Below are 22,297 nucleotides of genomic sequence, written 5' to 3'. Positions count from 1 at the left end.
TTGTTCCCTTTAACAGGCATGTACGTTAGCCAGGCGTAACGCTGACGTCTTCTTGAAGTATCTGCACAGGAACAGTGTGAACATGCCCGGCATGTTGTCCCATGTCAAAGCTCCAGAGACTCAGGTTAAGAGTAAGTACATGACTCGTTGTCGCCTTTATATTTTCTGCATCTCATCATTCTGAAGCTGATTCTGAGACTGTAAATCATTTCACTGTTTCTTATTTTTGTTGTCGAAACAATAACTTCAGGTGGTTATCATGTCACTGTTTAAAGCAGACATACAACAATAAAAGTCTCAAAATATCTTTGCTCTGCTGTCTCGTCAGATATTTTGAATGAGTTGCTGCAGAGAGAGAATCGAGTGCTCCACTTCTGGACGATGAGGAAACGGAGGCTGGACCAGTGCCAGCAGTATGTTGTGTTTGAACGCAGCGCAAAGCAGGTGTGTGCATATTATTGTGTAGACTGTATACTGTGAGATATGACTGAGCAGACTGACATGGATGTGTCATTCAATACACTTCATACAAAAGGAGTAGAAAAGGAGCCCCTTTCCTATGAGATACATTGCTCCTGATTGATCTGGATATAAATAAGCAAGTTGGTCTTGTGTCGGTTAGCAAACAGCTGCTACTTCAATCTGAATTTGTCGCTCTTTTTCGAGCAGTCTGTGTTTTTCTTTGTAATGATACATTTCAAATGTACTGGAAATGATGTAAGCTGGCAGGCATTCACAACGGCAGTCTTGAAGACAGCTATCATTATGTGGCCCAGTAGAAATGTAACTCTGTGTTTATTACACAGCAGTGCCAAACAGAAGTCTCCGACCTCTCATTTCTTGCACTCATTGCAGTACTCAACATTTAAAATATGTTTGTTTGTTTTTTTTGGGTTGGAATGGTACGAGAGCCTCTATGATAGGTCAAGTCACAAGAATACTCCAAATGTATCAATAGAACACAGACTTTTAATGAAGAAAAGACTTACACAGAGCTTGCATATCACCGACTGAGCAGAAATCTAAACTAGTTTATTTAAATATAACTTGGACTGCTGGGAACTCTTTATTTTGAAGCAAGCAAGAACGTGCAGCCTCTAAGCTCTGACTGTGTATTAGATCAGAGGCTGTGTAAACACAAGTACCATGCTCCCTCTTGTGGTGAGTGGATGGTACAGCACAGGCACGCAGCAAAGCACTTCGCTAATAAAAATCATACAGTAGATGACATCATGGCTGTTTCTAGGACAAGGCTATTCTAGGGCAATCCAGGTTTTATCCCCAGGGCCAAAACACTTCCTGGTGTCACAGTTTGACTGGACCCGCCCTGCCTGCTACTGCTGGTTTAAGAACACAGCCAGTAGGACATTTGGAAATGGAATAGTTCACATGTATAACAGATTGTGTCTGCACGTTATACAGATGATATCTGACATATATTTCTTAATAATTATCCTATAAGTGTTTGTAAATTATAAGGACATCAACTTCCATGACTTTACTCGTGAAGGGATACTTAACCAAATGTTTCTGAGGTACTTACAGAAATGACAGGTTGACTTTTTGTGTCTTATCTCACAGTCGCTTTACATCATTTTTCTTTAATCTTCATGACTTTGTCGATTCAATGTGTGCTTATTTCTGTTTTGATTTTAATTGGTGGTTTTTAAATGTTATTCGGTCAAACACAAGAAATTTCTTTAGATTTTTTTTATCGATTGAACTACTTATTTCGTTGAAGTTTGCAATGGGACAGAGGGGAAGGGGCACTCTGTCAGTTGTCATAATTTTATTTGACATTTTGATGCATATACACATAATTACAAATTAACAGTATCCTTTCAAAAACATATTTTTCCAGATTCTTTTGAGGACAGTTTTTCTCACAGCTGTTCATCAGGAACCCCAGTCCAAGGCCTTAAGTGTTTAAAACTTAATAGTGAGGGTTAAAGGTAAAATGAACAGTGGAACGAATTGTGCATATTAGAACTTGAACCATTATTAATAAAAAAAATGGAGTCCCTCTGGATATTGGAGGAAATGATAAATAGGTTTAATATTACAAACCTCCATTCTGCTTTACTTGTATTGCAGTTTTAAGAGTTTGAAGTCTTCTGATTTAGATGGCTGATAAAGAAATATGAGGCTATGTGTAATTGTGTCACTAAAATCCCTGCAGTGTGAACATACTCACTTGTGATTGGTCGTGTCCTCAGGCCCTGGAGTGGATCCATGACACTGGGGAGTTTTACCTGTCCACACACACATCCACCGGCTCCAGCATTCATCACACACAGGAGCTGCTAAAAGAGCATGAAGACTTCCAGATCACAGCAAAGGTACGTGTGTTGTGTTTATTTGTCTGTTTCAAAAAAGGGTATGAAGTATGTGTTTGTCCGTCACTACACTCATGTTGCTGTGTTTAGTTGTGTTTGTGTTTGCACAGTGCTCTGCTCCGCCATGAGGCCCACTCCCAGGGCGCTGTATTGTCCTCGATGCTGTGTCACTGTTATTGTGTAAAAGAAAAGCTATTGTGTCCATCAAGCAACACACTGATTTGTAACTCTCTCTCTCTCTCTCTCCACCTTTGTGTCTCTCTATCTACCTTTCCTCCACTACTCTTTTTTTCTCTCTCCATCCCCTCCCTAAATGTGTCTCTATTGACAGCAAACTAAAGAGCGGGTGAAGCTGTTGATCCAGCTGGCCGATGGGTTTTGTGACAAGGGACACGCCCATGCCCTGGAGATAAAGAAATGGGTATCCTCGGTGGACAAGCGCTACAGGGACTTCTCTCTCCGCATGGACAAATATCGTACCTGCCTGGAAACGGCTCTTGGCATTTCTTCCGACTCCAACAAAGCTGTGAGTGCTAACCACTGATCAAAAACTGTGTTTCTCCTTTTGTGTTTTTGCAGACTTTATTTATCTGCTCTTTTATTTATGCTCTTCAATAACAAACAAAAGAAATACATAAGGAATGTTCTATACTTATAAGGATATACCTTTTTGTTTAAGAATTTAGCAAAATCATGTTGAAGGTTATAAATAGAACCATAGCAACTGCTTTAATTTGATCCTAATATTAAGTATACGTGCTTTCACCAGGCGGTCGTCGCATGTAGACAGATGTTGCATAACTGTATGTTTGTATTGGAGCTCCGTCTCCCCACAGTGTGTTTTAATAAACGGGTGCTAACAGCAAACAAGATCATGACATATTGAGTGTTGAGTAGTGAATGAACACAACGCATGTTACAGGCAACATAAAAGCCCCCCTGTGTCCTTTTCAGAGTAAAGAGCTGCAACTGGACATCATCCCGGCCAGCGCTCCAGGGTCAGAGGTCAAGCTGAGGGATGCTGCTCATGAACTCAACGAGGAGAAGAGGAAGTCAGCGCGAAGGAAAGAGTAGGTGTCACACGTTTTTTTCTGACACAGGCCTGAAAAAAGTACTGGGAAAAAAATGTCAACACGTTTTTATGACTCATAAAAAATGTATAACTGCAGAGAGGCTTTCATTTCAAAATGTTTGGATTAGTGTCAATGTGGAGATTAATGTTAAATTACCCAGAGAACATTGAGACAAAACAGGGAACACTGAAATCTTTAAATCCAATCAAGTGTGTAAACAAATGGAGATGAAGTGTATGGTGGGTGAGAGAGAACGCAGGGACGAGCCTTATCACAAAATGTTTCAGGTGTTCCTGATGCTGTGAAGAAAATCTGTGGTAATTTGTTCTAATTAGTTTATGAAGAAATTCATACAGAGGGGAGGCCATGAACAGGCTTTTAATGCTTCCAAATACAAACTGGCTTTCTACTGTTCATCACAATCATCTTTCATGTGTGTGTGTGTGTGTGTGTGTCATTTTAGATTTATAATGGCTGAGCTGATTCAAACAGAGAAAACCTACGTCAGAGACCTACGGGAGTGTATGGATGTAAGTATTATAACAACCCCCGCTCATTATATCCTTGAGTATATTTACACAGTAGATCATCACCACTGCTCACACAGATGTCCTTATCTTTGTTTCTGATGTTCCATGTTTACTGTACTGGTAGATTTTCAGTTCAAACTCCTTCATGGTTCAGTTCAACATTTTCTTCTTTCTTCTTGTTTAGATTTTTTTCCCCTGATTCTCAATAATTAAGTCAATGATTTACCGTACTTAATCAATTCAAATCAAAATGTATTTATCTAACAACCTGAGTTGATCAAAGTGCTGTCACAGCTGAAAAGCCAAAACAATATAAAGAGAGAAATACAACCAGATAAGGAGCAGATATTCTGAACATAAAGACCGTCTTAGGGGTTACTTCATTGGTTATATTCTGTTGTGTGCGTGTTTGTTCAGACGTACCTGTGGGAGATGACCAGCGGCGTGGAGGAGATTCCTCCTGGTATTGTCAACAAGGAACACATCATCTTTGGGAACATGCAGGACCTTTACGAGTTTCATCACAAGTCAGTTACACGAGTTATCAACGTCAACATATTCAAAGTTTAAATGTGTAAAGTTCTGCACTGTAAGAAGAGATCTCCAGCGTCTGATGGTTCTTCCTTTAAATCTTCCTGTGTCCGTGCAGCATCTTCCTGAAGGAGTTGGAGAAGTATGAGCAGCTGCCAGAGGATGTTGGCCATTGCTTTGTGACCTGGGTAAGAAGTTGTAATAATAATATTAATAATACATTTTATTTATAAGGCACTTTACATTTAAAGCAAGTACTACAATTTGAAATAAGTATAAACATATACGCATATACAGTACATGCTCATGAACTTAACGCTCTTACCTCTCAACAATAACACATTGCAAACATTTTGTCCTACCCTCCTTTTCTACAGTGTATGATCCGGCCATTTGAAGTTTAAATATTAAAATAAACACACTACACTTTGCTTGTTTAGTCTTACACATATCCTGTAGATATGTTGCCAAGTACCTTGCCACTTTGTGAGTAAAGCAGCGATGTTGCATCTCCTTCCCCAGGCTGATAAGTTCCAGATGTATGTGAACTACTGTAAGAACAAACCCGACTCCACTCAGCTCATCCTGGAACATGCTGGACCCTACTTTGATGTAAGTCAACACCAGCAATGCTTGATGTCTAATCACTTGTTCATAAGCCATACACTCCTTCTTATACTATACTATATAATAATATATAATAATACTATGCCATAAATACATTCTCAGGGAGTAGATATTGATCATTTTTTATGTAATTTATTATATATTTGACCTTTGAAATATTTGGATTGACATTGTTTTTCTGTACAAAACATCAACGGTGTCTTTTTCCCTTTTTGACCCACAGGAAATCCAACAAAGGCACCGCCTTGCCAACTCTATCTCTTCTTATCTGATCAAACCGGTCCAGAGAATCACTAAATACCAGCTCCTGCTTAAGGTACCTCATGCCATTAGAATCATTTAAGAACAAGGAAATCTATTACGGCTTCATTCCTTCAGTGCAAAATGTTATGTTCACCGTGTCCGTATTTTATGTGAATATGTGCGTGTTTGTATTTGTAGGAGTTGTTGACATGCTGTGAGGAGGGTAAAGGTGAGATCAAGGACGGTCTTGAAGTGATGCTCAGTGTACCCAAGAGAGCCAATGATGCCATGCACCTCTCTATGCTGGATGGTGGGTATACAAAACACACACTCTCTCACTTTGCTTCATGGTACCTCGCATTTATCACTGATAGTCACCTGTAAAACTATGTGGGTTTAATGTTTCAAACAGGACTTTCACTTTGCTGTTGTAAATGTTATCACACCACTCTCTTTCATTTATGTCTGCACAAATTACTCAGCTGTGACTCAGCAGAAACTTCATTCAACCTCCTTCCAAATGCCACCCACTAACATGTTTGTACACACGCTCCAAAATAACTGTGTGTACAGTACAACTCCTCCTAAATGACTCTTTCCTCTTCTCCCTGCATGACCTCAGGGTTTGACGGAAACATTGACTCCCAGGGAGAGTTGATCCTCCAGGAGTCCTTCCAGGTCTGGGATCCAAAGACACTGATCCGAAAGGGTCGTGACCGACATCTCTTTCTTTTTGAGATGTCGCTGGTCCTCAGCAAAGAAGTCAAAGACTCCAACGGACGTAGCAAGTACCTGTACAAGAGCAAGCTCTTTGTAAGTAATGAACAGTTTAATCATACGATATTATTTATTGTACAGTGTTTATTTTAATCTATTTAGTGCGCTCGTCAAGGAAGCTCTGATTTATCCCTTAATGTTTAAATCACCAACAATTACATTATGAAACCAGTAATTATAGATCTGAGGAGAACGGCATGTCACTCAGATGTATGCTTGAGAGTGTATTATGGAAGTGACAATGAACTGAATCTTGAATCTTATTATAGACACAATGAGTTTAGTTTATGTGAACTGATTAATAACACAAGATGCTTAAGTTCATGCTGCTCGTGCTCCAGCCTCTTCCTTCATAACAGATCCCTCCTCAATCAAAAATGTGATGTTTTTTTTTTTTTTTTTTTAATTTGTGTTGCTTATTGTTAGCTCATGTGAGTCAATTTCTTGACATCTTAATTTCCCTTCTTAGACATCTGAGCTCGGAGTGACCGAACATGTGGAGGGAGATCCTTGTAAATTTGCCTTGTGGGTGGGCAGGACCCCGACCTCAGACAACAAGATCGTCCTCAAGGTATCAAGATGTTGCAATGCAGCAGTTATCGTCTTACAGCTGTGTTAAGTCCAACTTTGAATTTACTGAGTGTGTTTTTAGTTATATTAGGCACCATAATCCTTTCATCTAGGAAACAAAGCTGTGGCTATATGGGTAAAGTGGTACCAAGCTCTTTCATCTACATATAAAAAAATAGCTATTTTTCCTCTTCTGAATTTTTGAAAGTAAACAATCAAGTTAAAAACAGGAACCACCTTTTTTTTTTTTGTTTCCTACAGAGCTTCAGTTCCTCTGTTCAAAGTGTAAAATAGATCCCTGTATGATTTCGTCAACTCGCTCACACGTAAAGAGTCACTCTATATCTCTGTAGTCCACCCCCTCTAAATCCTCCATAGCTCCTTCTGTTCAGCCAAGAAAGTTCACTCCCTGTCGGGGGTTGGAGTGTTACTTTCTGCTACTTATTCACTCATCACACAGAAACATTAGCATAGCCGTCGATAGGTCAGAATCCACACTCACAAGCAACTTGGTAGCTCTCACACAGTGAGTCAGAAGAGATGATTTATGCACCGTGTGTGTTTGTGTGAAGGAATGAGATTGGTTTAGGGATCTACCAAGGGAAAGACAGAAGTTGCCAATCCCTGTGTCTGTGTTATGATGTGTGAATGTTTTTGTACAGCTAACTGTCTTATTACATAACCTCTGATGGCCATCTTAATATGTGTCTTATGTAACAATGTGCTGCTGGTTGCTAAGTGAAGAAGGAGGATGAGAGACAGACAAGAGCAATCATACACAAAATACAAACCCCAGTCTGACAATACATTATATGTGGTGTTTGTCGTTTGGGAGACTCTGCTGTCGTCATTACACTTTGAGTCTGAATATGGATATGAGTCAGGAACATGATTGCTGTGGTCAAAGCACTCAGGTGAAATCAGACAGAACTATATAATTGCAAAATTGAACCTGATAGCGTGTGATGGGCCAACAATTCATGTAGTCAGGTCAAGTGATCAGGGCAAACCACTTCAATTTTTCTCTGCTGTCACATCCTTCGTTGTTGGACTAATGTGCTTATTATGCTGCTGACATACCAGCTGTACATATATACGATCGTGCAAATCTAACCTACACATGTGTTTTGTCCCAGGCTTCAAGTATTGAGAACAAGCAGGACTGGATTAAACACATTCGGGAGGTTATCCAGGAGCGAACTGTCCACCTGCGTGGAGCTCTGAAGGAGCCCATCCACATCCCCAAAGCTACAACAACCAAACATAAAGGCAGACGGTGAGCTCATTATATTAACCAACATAAAGTAAATATCAAACTGTACTCTTACTTTTTATCAAACAAGTAGAAGAAGACATGGTACAAACAATTTCAGCCTCAGCAATCATACTGGAGAATAACTACAGATTTAAAAAGCCTCCCAGTATCCAGACTGTTGTTAACCAACATTTCCAGTAAATAGTCATTAGAAAAAATGCAATAACTATTATATTATAATTTAATATAATGTTTAACTGCAGTGACGGAGAGGAGCTGGACAGCCAGGGAGACGCCAGCAGCCAACCTGACACCATCTCCATCGCCTCGCGCACATCCCAGAACACACTGGACAGCGATAAGGTAGGAACACACACCCTCCACATATTCTCCCCGAAATGTACAGTGCTGTGTTATTGTGAACAGTCCAAAGCTCCTCGTGGTGAGGCGCGGATGGCCTAGCGGTTAGGTCGCTCCCCTTGTACGGACTCAGGTTTGAGTCCGACCTGTGGCAATTTTCCCGCATGTCATTCCCCACTCTCTCTCCCTAGCTTCCGTCTCTAGCCACTGTCCAATCAAATTAAGGCAACAATTGCCCCCCCCAAAAAAAAAGTCCTCGTGGATCACACGCTGTCTCACTCCTTTTCTCTTATTTTGAAAAATTAAATAAAAAAAATAAAAAAAGTATAATAAAGTAAATGATAAAAAATGAAATACAGACTTCCTTGCTGAATAACCAAATGTCTGTGCACAGCTGGCTTTGATGCATTAACTAGCGGTACATCTTAAGATATTGGAATGACGTACTTTTTTTTTCAAGTCAAATATGAGAAGATAGAGGTCTGTTGCACCAAAACACCGTTGCCATGGATAGTGTGAGAGTGGGTGATCCTTAATGTTACGCATGACCATGTGCCCACACACTGGCAGACAAATGTTGACGTTCCACACTACCTCCATCAGTGCATTGACAGATATTTGATTGGATCTCATTGCATCCTGAGTGCATTCACACCTGTACTTAAGGCTGTACACTTGTACCAGGTATAGGGTGAGTAAACAGATGGACACATTTTGCACTCAAAAAGATGTGATTGTTAGAGCTCAGGGTACTTAGATTTTATTATTTCATTTGATCAATAAATGTGTAATATTATTCGTGCAATAAAAACAACCAGTTTCTCTTTGCTTCAGACTTTCAATTCCATTCCATTAATACAATTCACCTCTCAGTATAATCTTATCCTGTAAAAAGTGCTCACATGGTCAACGACCTGACCAGAGAGATTGTTAGCAGCGTACCAGCAGCTGCTGCAGAAAACGTCAGAGAGGCTTCTATTTACAAAACTGTTCCAGAGCATAACTGAAGGAGAAGTGAAAGCATGTCTCCAGTTTAAAAAAAACCCAACAATGCTCATGTACACTCAACCCAAAACATTAACACTTGCGCTCCCTGCTCGCCCTCTGCTCAGATGCTCGGATTCTGTCATTATGCCGTTTCACATTGTCACATCGTCAGAAGCTGCAAACTGGTTGGAATCAGCTCATTTTCCTCAAGTTGTTTCCTGTCAAAGTGCTCGATTGTGTGATGAGAAATAATCAGTCCATCTGACAAAGATGTAGAGCAGTGTGCGTTTTTGTATGTGTGCAACCATGCTTGTGTTTGTTTATGAGTGCGCGAGAGAGAGAGAGAGAGAATCTGAGCTATCTCGAAACATGGACAGTCGGACGTGGTTATATCTGGTAATAGCACCACAGAAGGCCGATCCTCCTACGCTCAGTATGAGCAACTGTAGAGCTGACATACGCACACACATGCACACGGACACACACATAGATGAAAATATTTCCCTACTTTTATGTCACACTAATTATACACTGTAGCTGTGGACTCTTGCGTGAGGTCTTCATTTTCACACTGGAGTTGGACTTTCCCCAACGCGGCCTCAAATAAGATAACTAGTTTAACTTGTTCAATGTTGTTTTTTAGACCGCTCAAAGATCAGCTCTGTGGTTGTTCCAAATGACCCAAAACCTCATCTTTATCCAATTGTGTCAACACTATCACAGACACCGATTCATTAATCCATGCTCCCTCAGTTAAGGACAAACACATAAACATGCAGAACACGCTCTCAAATTTGCATCTCTCCATTTTTTGAATGCTTCTCTCTATCCATCTCTATGTGAGGATGGTCTGTGAGACCTTTCATTCAAAAGGTAGCGACAGTGGTGTGTTTGTGTTAGTGTGTGTGTGTGTGTGAGTACGTCCGGTTCCTGTGTGTGTCTCCGCTTCGGTGACTGACTCGTGTGTCCGCGGCTTCAGCCTCCCACGCTCTCTTCACAGAGGATGCTCGTCTGAATGCCAGACAGGAGAGCACAGTTTTGAGTCCTCACAGCCATTGATCTCACACCTGCTTTAACGAATGAAAAATTCAGGCAAATATTTAGAAAAAATGTCATTTAAATGTAATGGTGCTTTATTTTGGTGTTTAAGTGTAGCATAGTTGGTTAAACAACAAGGCAGGATTCAATGCTCCGCTGCAGGGAGGAGACACACAGAAGGGAACCAGTTCATCGTCAATAGTCTAATTGTGAGCACCCACAGAGGAGTGCTGTGGATGGCAGTTACTTTTCTCTTAGCCTTTGGATGTCTAAGGGATCAGGACTGTAATTATCTGGGGCTGGGGGTTTTTTTCCCAGAGGAAATACTCCATTACCTTTATCATTTTACAAGACAGCTCATACTAGTCTAGTGAGCATCTTCTTCTTCATTACGATTGAGGACAATTTGAGTGGATTTCTGGAGAACTCCGGCAGTTTTTCTATCACCTTGAAACTTCTCTCACGATGAGGGAGTGGAGAACGATGGAGAGGCTGGTGGAGAGGAGCTCACATCCCGTTTCTCAGCTCCTCAGCTCTCTGGCTTTACCGCACTACCAAAGGGTATGTTGCAAAACAATGCGCGTGGTGGCACTTTTAACATTAGGGGGAACTGTTGTGACATTTATATACTGGGGCTTTGATGTTGTAAAGGATGCAAGAGACATGCCACAATACTTTGTATCAACTCTTGAAATGAGAAAAATCTTCTCCAGCTTTAGGAGCCATAAAGATCTGAAAGATTGTACATGAAATATATGATTTTAGTCTAAAGCATTTTTGTCTATTATTCCATGTATGACTGCTATATACCTTGAGTATACAATGTGTCATATTTGATATGAGCTCAGAAGATGATTACAATTATTTTTAATTAGTTTGATTGTCCAGAGTTCTTGAATATGAACACGTAATGTTTGTTTTGAAAATTTGCTGTGGAGTCGATGAACTTAATTTCCTTTTACATGATAAAAATAAACCGGATGATTACTAAGGAATGAACAACTTTGAAAAAAAAGAAAAATAAATTGAATCATGTATTTTGCTACTCGCAGCAAATTAGTCCTTATTATGCGCATGAGCCACATTCAAAAAAGAAAAAATTAGCAATCCCTGACAGAATTCTTTATTTTGTCAAATTTTCACAATAAAACGATCTGTGCCTCATCCGGTGTGCCACTATGGCATACCTTTTTCCTGTGAGCAAAGTGCTTTATTTTATGAGCGAGTGCAGCATTGATGAAATATAAGAGCTGCATTTTCAGTCATATGCTGAACAGAATTACTTCTGAGTATAACCAGCAAGCAAAAACAACTTGTTCCACCTTCCTGAATCGCCTCCTTTTTGAAAGACACTCGCATGATCGGAGTCAGACTGTCATTGTGACTTTTTGTTCCATTGTGCTAGAATGAGTCAGCCTCATCATTTTGTTTTACACTGCTGCTTGAGAACATTTGCTGTTTGCAGAGTATGATGTGTGGAAAATGTTTGCACTTGAGTGTTTGAGTGATTTCAGCTCACAGTACCAAGATTGTCAAAATGCAGTCAGAATCCATGTTTTTCACCTGTCCTAAATAAGTTCACTAGCAGTATATCACTACACACATACCATACGCACTGTACTTTAATATGATGTCTTTTTATTTCTTGTTGCAAGTGGATAATAATTCTCACCTTGTTTTCCTGTGACTGCCTTTATTGCTTTGGCAATCATGTGGATAGTATAAAAACAAATAACCCTATATGTTTGCTGTTTAGCTTCAAGAGGTTTTGATAGACTTCTCTTCTTTTCTGTTCTCTATTTCAGCTGTCCGGAGGCTGTGAGCTGACCGTGGTGATCCATGACTTTGTGTCCAGTAACGGTGGCAGCAGTGGGGAGCTGACGGTACGCCGTGGACAGACTGTGGAGGTTCTGGAGCGACTCCATGACAAGCCAGACTGGTGCTTGGTGCGCACCACGGACCGCTCCCCGGCCCAGGAGGGCATCGTGCCCTGCTCCATGCTCTGTATCGCTCACTCCAGGTCCTCCATGGAGATGGAGGGGCTCTTCAACCACAAAGGTAGGAGTAGAATTTTTTTATTGGCATTTTGTACAAACTCTAGCAACTGTCCTGGAAGTTAGTTTGTAATATTGAGGCACATCTGGACACTTCAGGAAGCTCATTCGATGTATTTCATATTTGGAAACAGCGCGCTAGTCTGCAGAACCTTCTTATCTCACACAATAACTGCACGTCACATCCATGCACATATTGGCATGATCGTGAAAGATAACAGGATGTTTTTCTTGTATAAGTGAGACATTGTATAAGTGACTTTTTTCTCACCAAACATCTGCTTTGAAAGGCACCAACCTTTATTTTTGGGTGTTGCTATGCAACTGTTGAACACCTACTTGATGCTGTCTTTTAATTATCTTGAAATAATTTCAACCTTTAAATTCCCAACACATTACTGAAACAAGCAACAGCAAGCCCCTCTTTTGTAGAGGGGCTTGCTGTTGCAAGCCTTAGGCGTCTCATTATGAAAAATCGACCTCCAAAGGTTATTTCCACCGTCCATGGTTACAGTGGTTACAGTTAAAGAAATATTGTTGAATTATTTCCTGCCAGACAATATCCACCATAATTACCAACCATACCCATTACTGTTGGGAAAGTGGGAGTTTTTCTGCAGACCAATAAGAACTTTGAACACAAATGTTCAAAAATTACTGTAAACATCCAGATGTTCTGATGTCCCTGAACGCAGCTTTCTCATGATACGTTTAATTTTCTCCTTTTGTGCCAATCTCTAGAAGATATAAACTCTGTATACTAGTACCAGTACATGCCTATGCTATACACATCATATATAATTTCTTGTAACTAAAAACATTTAAATATCATGTTCCAACTAGTGCTCAAATATTTACCACTACAGACCGTACCCTCATGTGACACCTGGTCTGTTCTGAGTTCTGAGCTGCTGTCGTCGTATGATAACAGAACTTTCTGCTTGTGTCTCTTTCACTTTAATCTGTTAGAGTGGGAGAGTGCTGCAATGCTTGTTTCTATGGTAATATAGCATACACATATTTTGCGGGAAGCTTCTTTGTAGTCAGAATGAGAAATGTCTGCATTTGTATTTCAAATTACAGGATACATGGACTGTACATACAAGAAGTCGTAGCTTTGGAATTGAATGATTTACACATACAGTACATAACAGGAAGGCTGGTAGCATTTCCCAGCTGCGTATTTAACCACAGCTTTACTGTTTCTCATTCTGTTTGCTTACAGAGGCTCTTGTTTTTTTATCTGGCTTTCCTCTGTCTCTTGGTTGCGCTTAACCCGCCCTCAGTTTTATGTATCTGTGTGTTTGGGTGGCCAGAGGGAGTGATGAAAAGGAGCCTCTCACTGCAGGGGTTGCTGCGGTTAAAAAAAAAAAAAGAGAGAGGCTGTTGCCAAGGAGGAGGAAGACAAGGATGACAAGAAAACGTCTTTGCTACTTTGTCTGCTTTTTGTGTTTACTGACCATGCAGGCCACTTTGTCCAGAGTTGTGGAAGGGTGACGTGTTAAGGGGATTAGGGTTCTCTGGAAAATCTCTTTTCCTGCTGTGTCTCATAGGCAGGAATAGTTGACTGTTTGGGGGGGGGGGGGGGGGGGGGGGCTGTTTCTCTTGGGAATAACTACAATGAAGAGTGAGATAGCCTGTATCACATATAGGAGGCAACTGATGACAGTCATTTACATCTGTAGCAGCATGCGTTCAAGGTGCATGTTTTTGAAATGTTTAAAAATTCCTTTACTGTTTATCTATGCAAAGCTCAACATTCCTCTTAATTTGGGTTTACAGCATTTCCATCCCCACTCTAAGCACATTATTGGAATCCCCCGCTCATAAAAAAAAAAAACTGCTCTCAATGCCTTTCTGACTGAAACAAAAAGGTCTGAACAAATGACCAAACTTTTGATTAAAAAAAAAAGACCCTTTCAGGAGCAGAATAAATACATGCAGGCTGTGTCTATACAAGTGTGTGCGTGTTCTTACAGGACAGAGTTTGTTTAGAGCCCAGGGACACACACACACACACACACACACACACACACACACACACACACACACACACACACACGCACACACACACACACACACATACACTCACACACTCACAGTGGAAAAGGAAGCTCTAGTCTGCATAGCTTCTCTAGACTGCACGGTGTGTAGGGTAAAGTGAAAATGTACCAAAATTAAGTTAAGTTAATTAAGTGTTAAATATAGTCAGCAGTAGTCAAGAAAACATTGCAAAACCTCCAAAAGGGATTCTGACTCCCAGAAAACCTGAATGAAATTTGTAACTAACCAGAGTTAACCCTGATCATTTTGTTTTTCTCTTCTCTTGTATTTCATAACTGAGTCTATATTTGTTCCAAGCATACTGCACAACGTGTATGCATCCTAATGTCTGTGAAATATGCACCCGCCCACACAAACTGAGTGGGTGCTCCTACAAAGGGTAATACGGTAGATGTGCTGCGTGTTTACAGACATCCCGTTGGATCGGGAGCGGCACAGTGGAGGCTTGCCCAATATCCTCACAGCAGCCCACTCACAGACGAGGGAGGGAGAGAAGGAGGGAAGGCGATACAAAGACAGTGAGAGGGAGAGACAGAGAGAGGGAGAGAGAGAGAGAGAGAGAGAGAGAGAGAGAGAGAGAGAGAAAACATCCTACTCTTTCATGCTGCATTTGACTTTTTCTTTTTCCCTCACCCTGGACTTCACACCTTCTCTCCCTGGATTTTAAGCGACATAGATTATGAAGAATTATTTGTTTTTAAACTGCAAGCATTTCAGAAACAATCTTCGGTTTTCATAGCGATTAAAAGTCAGTGGCGATGCATTAAGGGAGATTTTTCAAGTCGGTTTTCCCGAGGCTTGATATTTGCCTGACATGGCCCGTGGAATTGAGTCTTTAGTGTCTTTAAACCCTTTCTGCACCATGAATTCAGCACAGAGAGGACACTCTGACAACTGCAAGTTCTGGCTACTGGACCTGGGTAGGTGCCCTGATCATGTGTTAACAATGAGTGACAACATCATATGAAGGACTCAAGTCATGGTCTTCATATCTTAGCATTTGTTTTTCTATGTCAGGGTGTGTTTTGCTTGATAAAACACATGCTCTCTTTTTTTCATCTGGAGCAGAGTTTAATATGGGAATAATGACGAATCTGTGAAAGGCAGTTTTTGTTTCTTATGTAGAGGGAAAAAAATATGCAATTTGTGGATTTGTATTTATTATAGAAGAGAAAGTCTGTAAAGTTGAGAAAGAGAAACAGCAAAACAGTAAATCTAATGTTTCCCAGTTTGGCCCTATTGTTCATCATGTTCAGGATGTAAATGAAGGCTTTGATTGTAAAAGAAAGTGATGCTATTTGTGCTCTTAAAGCATGCAGGGTCAAAAAAGTATGACTAGAATTGTAACAGTTAACTTTGTGCAAGAAACATTATTTTAACTTTTTGACTGCTTGCCCTTGTTTTTAAATTCCACGTCAGCTATTTTCAAATGACTTTGATGCAGAGGGCTTTCACTAATCAAGTGTGGATTATGTTGGGGCATTAGGGCGCTGAAAGTAATTTGGTGAATGCACTGTTATTTGATGAGATATTAAATCTGCTGAAATCAAATAGACAAGATTATATCTCCGTGCCGATCTATGTCAGGTCAGGTCAGGTTTTTTTTTTTTTTTTTGCACAGATGGACACAGAGGGTGTCACTGTAGACCTCAGGAGGAAACACAAATAATGAGACCAACAGCAGAAGAAGAGATTTCCATTTTTTTTTCTCTGGTTACATTTTTCACAGTGCGTTATGTATTAGTCCAATAAGCCTTTAAAACAACACCGAAACATAAGCATATTTTTTAATAGAACATGCTGGTGGTCTCTAAATACCCGTATCTCCCATCCCATCTCCACACCCCACATAACTATGGCTGTGGCTGGCAAGCCCTCAGCCAGCATTGTCCACATATTTACAGATCAGCCAGCCAAACCCCCCGGAGCTTTCCCCTCATGGTTCACCTCCACCCCGTTAAAGCTCGTCTCCGACCACACTTACTGTATGTTTGTGTGTTTGTATCCCTTCTCCTGGGTAAGGTAAGCCCACAGGGAAGATGCTCCCCTGGTGACACCTCTGGAATCCCAGGCATGCCTCAGAGGAGCTGCGCAGACTTTCAGGATCCCTTCTGTTCTACCACTGCCCCCTCCCCTCCCCTCCCCTCCTATTCTGAGACTCCGTGCACACACACACTAAATTGTAAACCTGGCATGCTCTTTGCAGTCGTATGAATGAGCAGTGACTGAATTATGATGGCATGTCGGCATCTTACAGATTAAATGAGCAAACATCCGAGGATGCAGAGGATAGCATCTGTCGGCCTTTTGGTGGGTTTATTCTCAGCCCACAGAGTTAAAGTGAGAAGCTGTTATTATTCATGTTCCGTATCATTTCTGACATGTGTATTTTGAAGCAGATGGTAGGGGCAGTTAGCAGATATTTTCATGTTTAAATGTCTGTTGCATGTATTTGCACATGCAGTCTTTATACCCTGTGCAACATGAAGATACGTATGTAAATGTCTGACTCCAATGACCCTCATAGTGCTCTCAGTTATGTTGGGCTCTAATGAGAGAACTGATTATTTAACCAGGAATAAAACACAACATCCTACATCGAAAGAAAGATTCTCCAGTCTTCTCTCTACTAATTAGAATCAGAATAATAAAGATATTACATTTACTATTCTCACCAATGTTGATATACACAAGAAACTTGCTGACTTTTTTGCAGTTTCATGGGTTAAGATTTTTTGAGAACACATTGTTCAGTAAATTCAGTATTACTTAAGCTCAAAAGCCTATTTCTGTGAAATGTCAAATGAAATTCTCACTATAAAAACAAAGCTTATACTCAAAGGACAAAGTCTTATGAGTCGCCGATGCCACCAAACTTTGTGTCCCCAGTTTTTTGTTTCCCATGAGTTGGAGCCTGACCCAGCTGTTCATGAGGTGTCTCCATAATGAAAGACTCTCTGCAGGGCACAGGGCAAAGGTGACGCCCTCTGTGTGTGTGTGTGTGTGTGTGTGTGTGTGTGTTTGGTGTGTATGTGTCTGTAGGGTTATTTTCTACTGAGGAGGAATGTGTCAAGGCTGCTGACCCCGTGTTTCATTTATTTACAACCCTGTTAGCACGACCTCTTCAGTCTCATCAGCATGTTGATAGCGCCAGATGCTAATCTAACCGTCAGAGTGTGAACATCTGCGTGAAGGACAGATTCTGTATATTTCTTATTCCAATTTATGCACAAATAAAAATACACCTCAATAGCGAAACTCACACACTGCCAGATCTATTGAATTTAGATGAATTGATTTCATTGTTTGTCTCTTTGTTTCAGTTTTTAAAGACATTTTGAAGACATGAAAGTAATTGTTTCTCACCTGAAATTAAATCGGTGTCAGATAACTGCTTGTAAGTTGTAATGTTTATCTCCTACTTGCCCTGCAGCTGCTAAAATAAGGGCTGGGGCTTACTTGCTAACAGCATGTTAACATGTCAGGTTGTGACCCCAGTGTGTCTCCCGTCTGGTTGCATTACATGAGAAGTCCTGACCTCTGTCTCTGACTCTATGTTTGTATCCCTTCACACATGCTTACATTATCTACACAACACTCAGAATTACTGCCTCAAATAAGCTCTGTGATCGCAACCATGCACTTTTCATACAGCAGTGTAACACAAAGGGTTTCACATGACCAGAAAAATCTATAAACACAATATAACCTACCCCCCCCCCCCCACACACACACACACACACACACACACACACACACACACACACACACACACACTACATGCACAAGATTTAAAAATAAATAAATAAATAAATAAATTATTTATTATAATAAATAAGATGATTAAACAGGAACTGAGAAATTGAAGAAATCTTATCATGAATTCATCATGGGCAAACAGAAGATCAACTTTTAAAATTCAAGACAGGGTAATAAGAGACGAACACATGAAGGACACACATAAGCTTCCCTCAACTTAGGACATAAACTGACTTTCTGTCTGGTTTAAATTAAATTGCAGGATGAAAACAGGATGAAGAAAATGGGTTTACGCTTGCTCTGCTTTGGGTTACTGTGTGCTTTACTCATGGCTAAGAAATGTTACATGAGGCACATTAATTATCAGAATCTGTTGAATATCGTGACTTGTACTGCTCCGGTTATTCTGTAGATATTTCCGAAAGGCCTTGGCTTTGCCAGAGTGCGATGGTGAGAGGAAGATGGCTTTAGAGCGCCTGATGTGGGAGAAGCTTGTTATTCTGGGAACTGTGCTTTGTTCTTTCCTTGCATGCGATGTGAGAACACATGCTTCGTATCAGTAAAGTGCAGTAAAAAAAATGTGTCTCCCAGAGCCAGAATGACGTTCACATACAGATGCGTACATTTAGGCAGTGTGTGAAAGTGTCCAATGAGGGAAGGCCGAATTTCCACACCTGCCATTCATAAGAGCCATTCAGCATGGTCACATGTTTAATCTTTAGCAGCTGCATCTATTTTAGCATTTGAATAGCTTAATGATGTGAGGCTGAATGTCTCAAACTCTGTACTCTTTGGGCAAGCTGCTGCACAGAGTCCTAAAATGAATGTGAAAGTCACATGCTAATCAATAAGAACATTGTCTCCTGGATATTCCTACACCAACAAACTCATTTTGATTGGAACATCTTTGAATTGAAAGTGACTGAAAACGTTATCTAAGGAGTGAATAAAGCAGCTTAGGTGGGATCAGATAGTCAGAGCTGCTCTCCTTGTCCTTGGCGATTGCCAAAGTTCTTTGTATTGTCCTTGAATTAATCCATTTACTCAACTCACTTGAATGGCGACAGAATAAAGGGGAAACTCTTAAATCATGCTGTTATCTTTTGTTACATCGTGAAGTGTTGGAGGAGGTGAAAGGTCTTGTAGCAGGAATGCTGTGTGGTGTCAGAGTCGGGGTCGAGTTGTTGCTGTGTGACAACATCGAGGGGGGAAATCCAGCCTCGGCCTTATCAACCTCTTTACTCAGATGGCTTGTTCAGCCTGTTGAAAGGATTTGTTTATCTCATTCTTAAGGGAAGTAGCATCATGCTTGAAGATTTAAAAGAAAAACAACAAGCAACGAGTGACTATAAGGGCAATGAAAGGGACATAGGGTTAAAATAGGACAAAAGTGAATAAGCAGACATGTAAGATAGGCAGGTGGTAGTATCTTTAAAGTATTCCAACAAAGCCTCAAGCATCCCTCTATGCTGCATTATTTTATCATGGCTCCGCTAAAAGTCGGAGAAGAGCTTTCCTCCTACAGATTCACTGTGAGAAGGAGGCCAGCCTGCCTACGGCACATAACACATGCAAACACTGAACAAACAAACGCTAACACATTTTCAGCATATACCATGCCTTTTCACAATGTTGCTAGCAAGCACTCAAACTCTCACTTGCCTACATAGTGACTATTTCTTACAGTTAGATGTCTATGTGAGATTTGTGGTCCAATATTGCGTTTAGATTTTTTTGTAAGACAAGACTTTTTTCCTTACAGATCTTAATACATGTGTTATACGTGTTAATATAATTGTCAACCTCCTCTTGTTGTCTCTCCCTTTCCCTCAGACACCTTGTCCGTGTCCAGTAACGACGCCCTTCAACCCGGCTCCAGCCTAACCCTGGGTCCTCACAGCTCCCCTGGCCCTAAGCGTCCCGGGAACACCTTAAGGAAGTGGCTGACCAGTCCCGTGCGACGGCTTAGCTCCGGTAAAGCTGACGGCCACGTCAAGAAGCTCGCCCACAAGCACAAGAAGAACCGGGACGGCACGAGGAAGAACATGGACACCATCCCCGGCTCGCAGAAGGACTCTGACGACAGCGCTGCCACACCACAGGACGAGACCCTGGAGGAAGTATGTGCAGACACAACAGTGGATTACTTTATCAGAATTATTAATACAACACCTTTTGTTTTTCTACCAGACGCTCTCTTTCTCTCTACAGCGCATGCGCAACGAGGGGCTGAGCAGTGGTACCTTGTCCAAGTCTTCCTCATCAGGCATGCAGAGCTGTGGCGAAGAGGAAGGAGAGGAGGGCGCCGATGCTGTCCCTCTACCTCCACCTATGGCTATCCAGCAGCACAGCCTGCTGCAGCCTGACTCCCAAGACGACAAGGTTGGTCACAGATAGCATTCTCCAAAAAAATAAAGATGCATAAATAACAACACATGGTATAAAGTATTAAGGAAATATGATGCATGACACCAACCAAGACAAATAAGTAATATGTCTTCAATTCAAGCTTCTTGAAACTTCTAATCAGTTAAACTAATGAGGATGCATGGTAACACAAGATAAAGTCCTCTTTATAGGGAAGTTCCCAATAATACTATAGATTTAAAGTATAAAAAAAATGTTTTTTTTGCCCTTTTTAAAATGCACATTTCTAATAACAATAATAGTGATTATAACTCTACACTACTTTGACTAATAACTTATTTTTTTCCCCTTATTTTCTTGATGGTTGCATGTTCCTACCTTCAGCATTATGTTGATTTCTGTTCTGCTTCTCTTCTGTCCCAGTTCCCCTACCTGTCCATGTAAAACCACTTTGTTAACTCCTCTTTGGATCCTTCTTTATATAACTTTTTTTGTTGTTTTCTTTCGTCTTCTGTCTTTCACCAAATAACAGTCATTCCCTTAGAGTGTAATTGTGCAACTGTTGCTGAAGTGAATACTCCATTCACATGTAGTGAGGTGTCTGTGGGACTAAATGGTTATTCTTCCATTGAGTCTGGTTTTGAACAGGGTATCCTTTGCCTGCCACTATCCCTCAGACTGGGCTCCTCTGCTGAGGCAAACTTTGTCTCCAATGGAGTATTATAGCAACACTGTTTGCTGTATTTAAGTTGTTTGACCAATCAGAATGCTCATGTTTGAAGAGCAGTCCAAACCTATATCTTGCCTTTGACCTAAACCCTCCTCATAACCCCTGTTTACCTGACAACCAGCCTGTGATTGGCTCCAACTTGGCCCCTAATTAACCCTTTTATCAGGGAGATCACACTCACCAAGTCCTTATTTGGCCATGTGGAATATCGAGGTCCAAATCCAGCAATGGTGAGCCTGATCACATACACAGTAGAGCCACTGAGAATGTTTGACTCCTGTTTTGCATCCAGCACTGCCAAGTTTTACATGTATCATGCTTTACACCTATTAACTGCTTTTCTTCCTTTTTCTCTTTTTTCTCTCCCATCTCCAGTCTGCATCTCGTCTGACCACTCGTCCCAACAGTTCAGAAACTCCCAGTGCTGCTGAACTGGTCAGTGCCATTGAAGAGCTGGTGAAGAGCAAGATGGTGAGACAGAAATCACAAAAGCACAAAACTCACATGTACAATGTGAAAGAAATGTGGCATATTCTATGCAGAGAAGTCTGATAGACCTAGATAAAGACACACTCACACACAAACACACACACACTTTGTTCCTGGTGTTGTTGACAGAGAATGGTATCATGGCCTACTAGTCATCTGTCAGGACTGTGACTCACTAAGCCAGCTGTCCGCTGTTGCGACAAATGGGCATTGCACTCCATAACCAATATCCTCAAACTCACACGTGTCCTCTGGTCTACGGGCTGTACACTACAATACACTACGGACATGTAGCAAAGTAAAGACAATGCCATTTTCTCTGGAGTCATACAGCTTCCTTTTTATCTTTAAAAAACATAATTAAACTTAACATAAAACCCTTAACATAAACATGCTGCTGATTAAGATAGGATCACATTTGGTAAAATACAAGTGATTTAAGCCCCCTGGTGGGCCTTGCAAGTACTGCAGGTGGGCAGTGAGCAGTCATATCAGTTGATCAGTTTG

At 40.9% G+C, this 22,297-nt stretch overlaps 1 protein-coding gene across 3 annotated transcripts in view; it reads left to right on the top strand.

Moving 5' to 3' along the window:
• Positions 1-22,297, top strand: part of triob (trio Rho guanine nucleotide exchange factor b) — a 103,052-nt gene that overhangs the window by 69,064 nt on the left and 11,691 nt on the right. For 2 of the 3 annotated variants that reach the window (XM_065957652.1, XM_065957653.1), the window contains exons 22-40: positions 17-131; positions 329-444; positions 2,217-2,339; positions 2,668-2,862; positions 3,291-3,406; positions 3,873-3,939; positions 4,357-4,466; positions 4,589-4,658; positions 4,993-5,082; positions 5,321-5,413; positions 5,539-5,650; positions 5,963-6,153; positions 6,587-6,688; positions 7,824-7,963; positions 8,206-8,305; positions 12,133-12,385; positions 20,038-20,324; positions 20,395-20,586; positions 21,677-21,772. In XM_065957652.1, coding sequence (XP_065813724.1) covers positions 17-131; positions 329-444; positions 2,217-2,339; positions 2,668-2,862; positions 3,291-3,406; positions 3,873-3,939; positions 4,357-4,466; positions 4,589-4,658; positions 4,993-5,082; positions 5,321-5,413; positions 5,539-5,650; positions 5,963-6,153; positions 6,587-6,688; positions 7,824-7,963; positions 8,206-8,305; positions 12,133-12,385; positions 20,038-20,324; positions 20,395-20,586; positions 21,677-21,772 — 2,568 coding nt within the window. The remainder of the gene's footprint in view (positions 1-16; positions 132-328; positions 445-2,216; positions 2,340-2,667; positions 2,863-3,290; positions 3,407-3,872; positions 3,940-4,356; positions 4,467-4,588; positions 4,659-4,992; positions 5,083-5,320; positions 5,414-5,538; positions 5,651-5,962; positions 6,154-6,586; positions 6,689-7,823; positions 7,964-8,205; positions 8,306-12,132; positions 12,386-20,037; positions 20,325-20,394; positions 20,587-21,676; positions 21,773-22,297) is intronic. The other variant, XM_065957654.1, reaches the window with a different exon arrangement.

The sequence above is a fragment of the Labrus bergylta genome, chromosome 8 (genome assembly GCF_963930695.1).
Source record: "Labrus bergylta chromosome 8, fLabBer1.1, whole genome shotgun sequence".
NCBI lineage: Eukaryota > Metazoa > Chordata > Actinopteri > Labriformes > Labridae > Labrus > Labrus bergylta.
The sequence above is the reverse complement of the archived record's forward strand: the minus strand, read 5'-3'. Positions and strand labels throughout refer to the sequence as shown.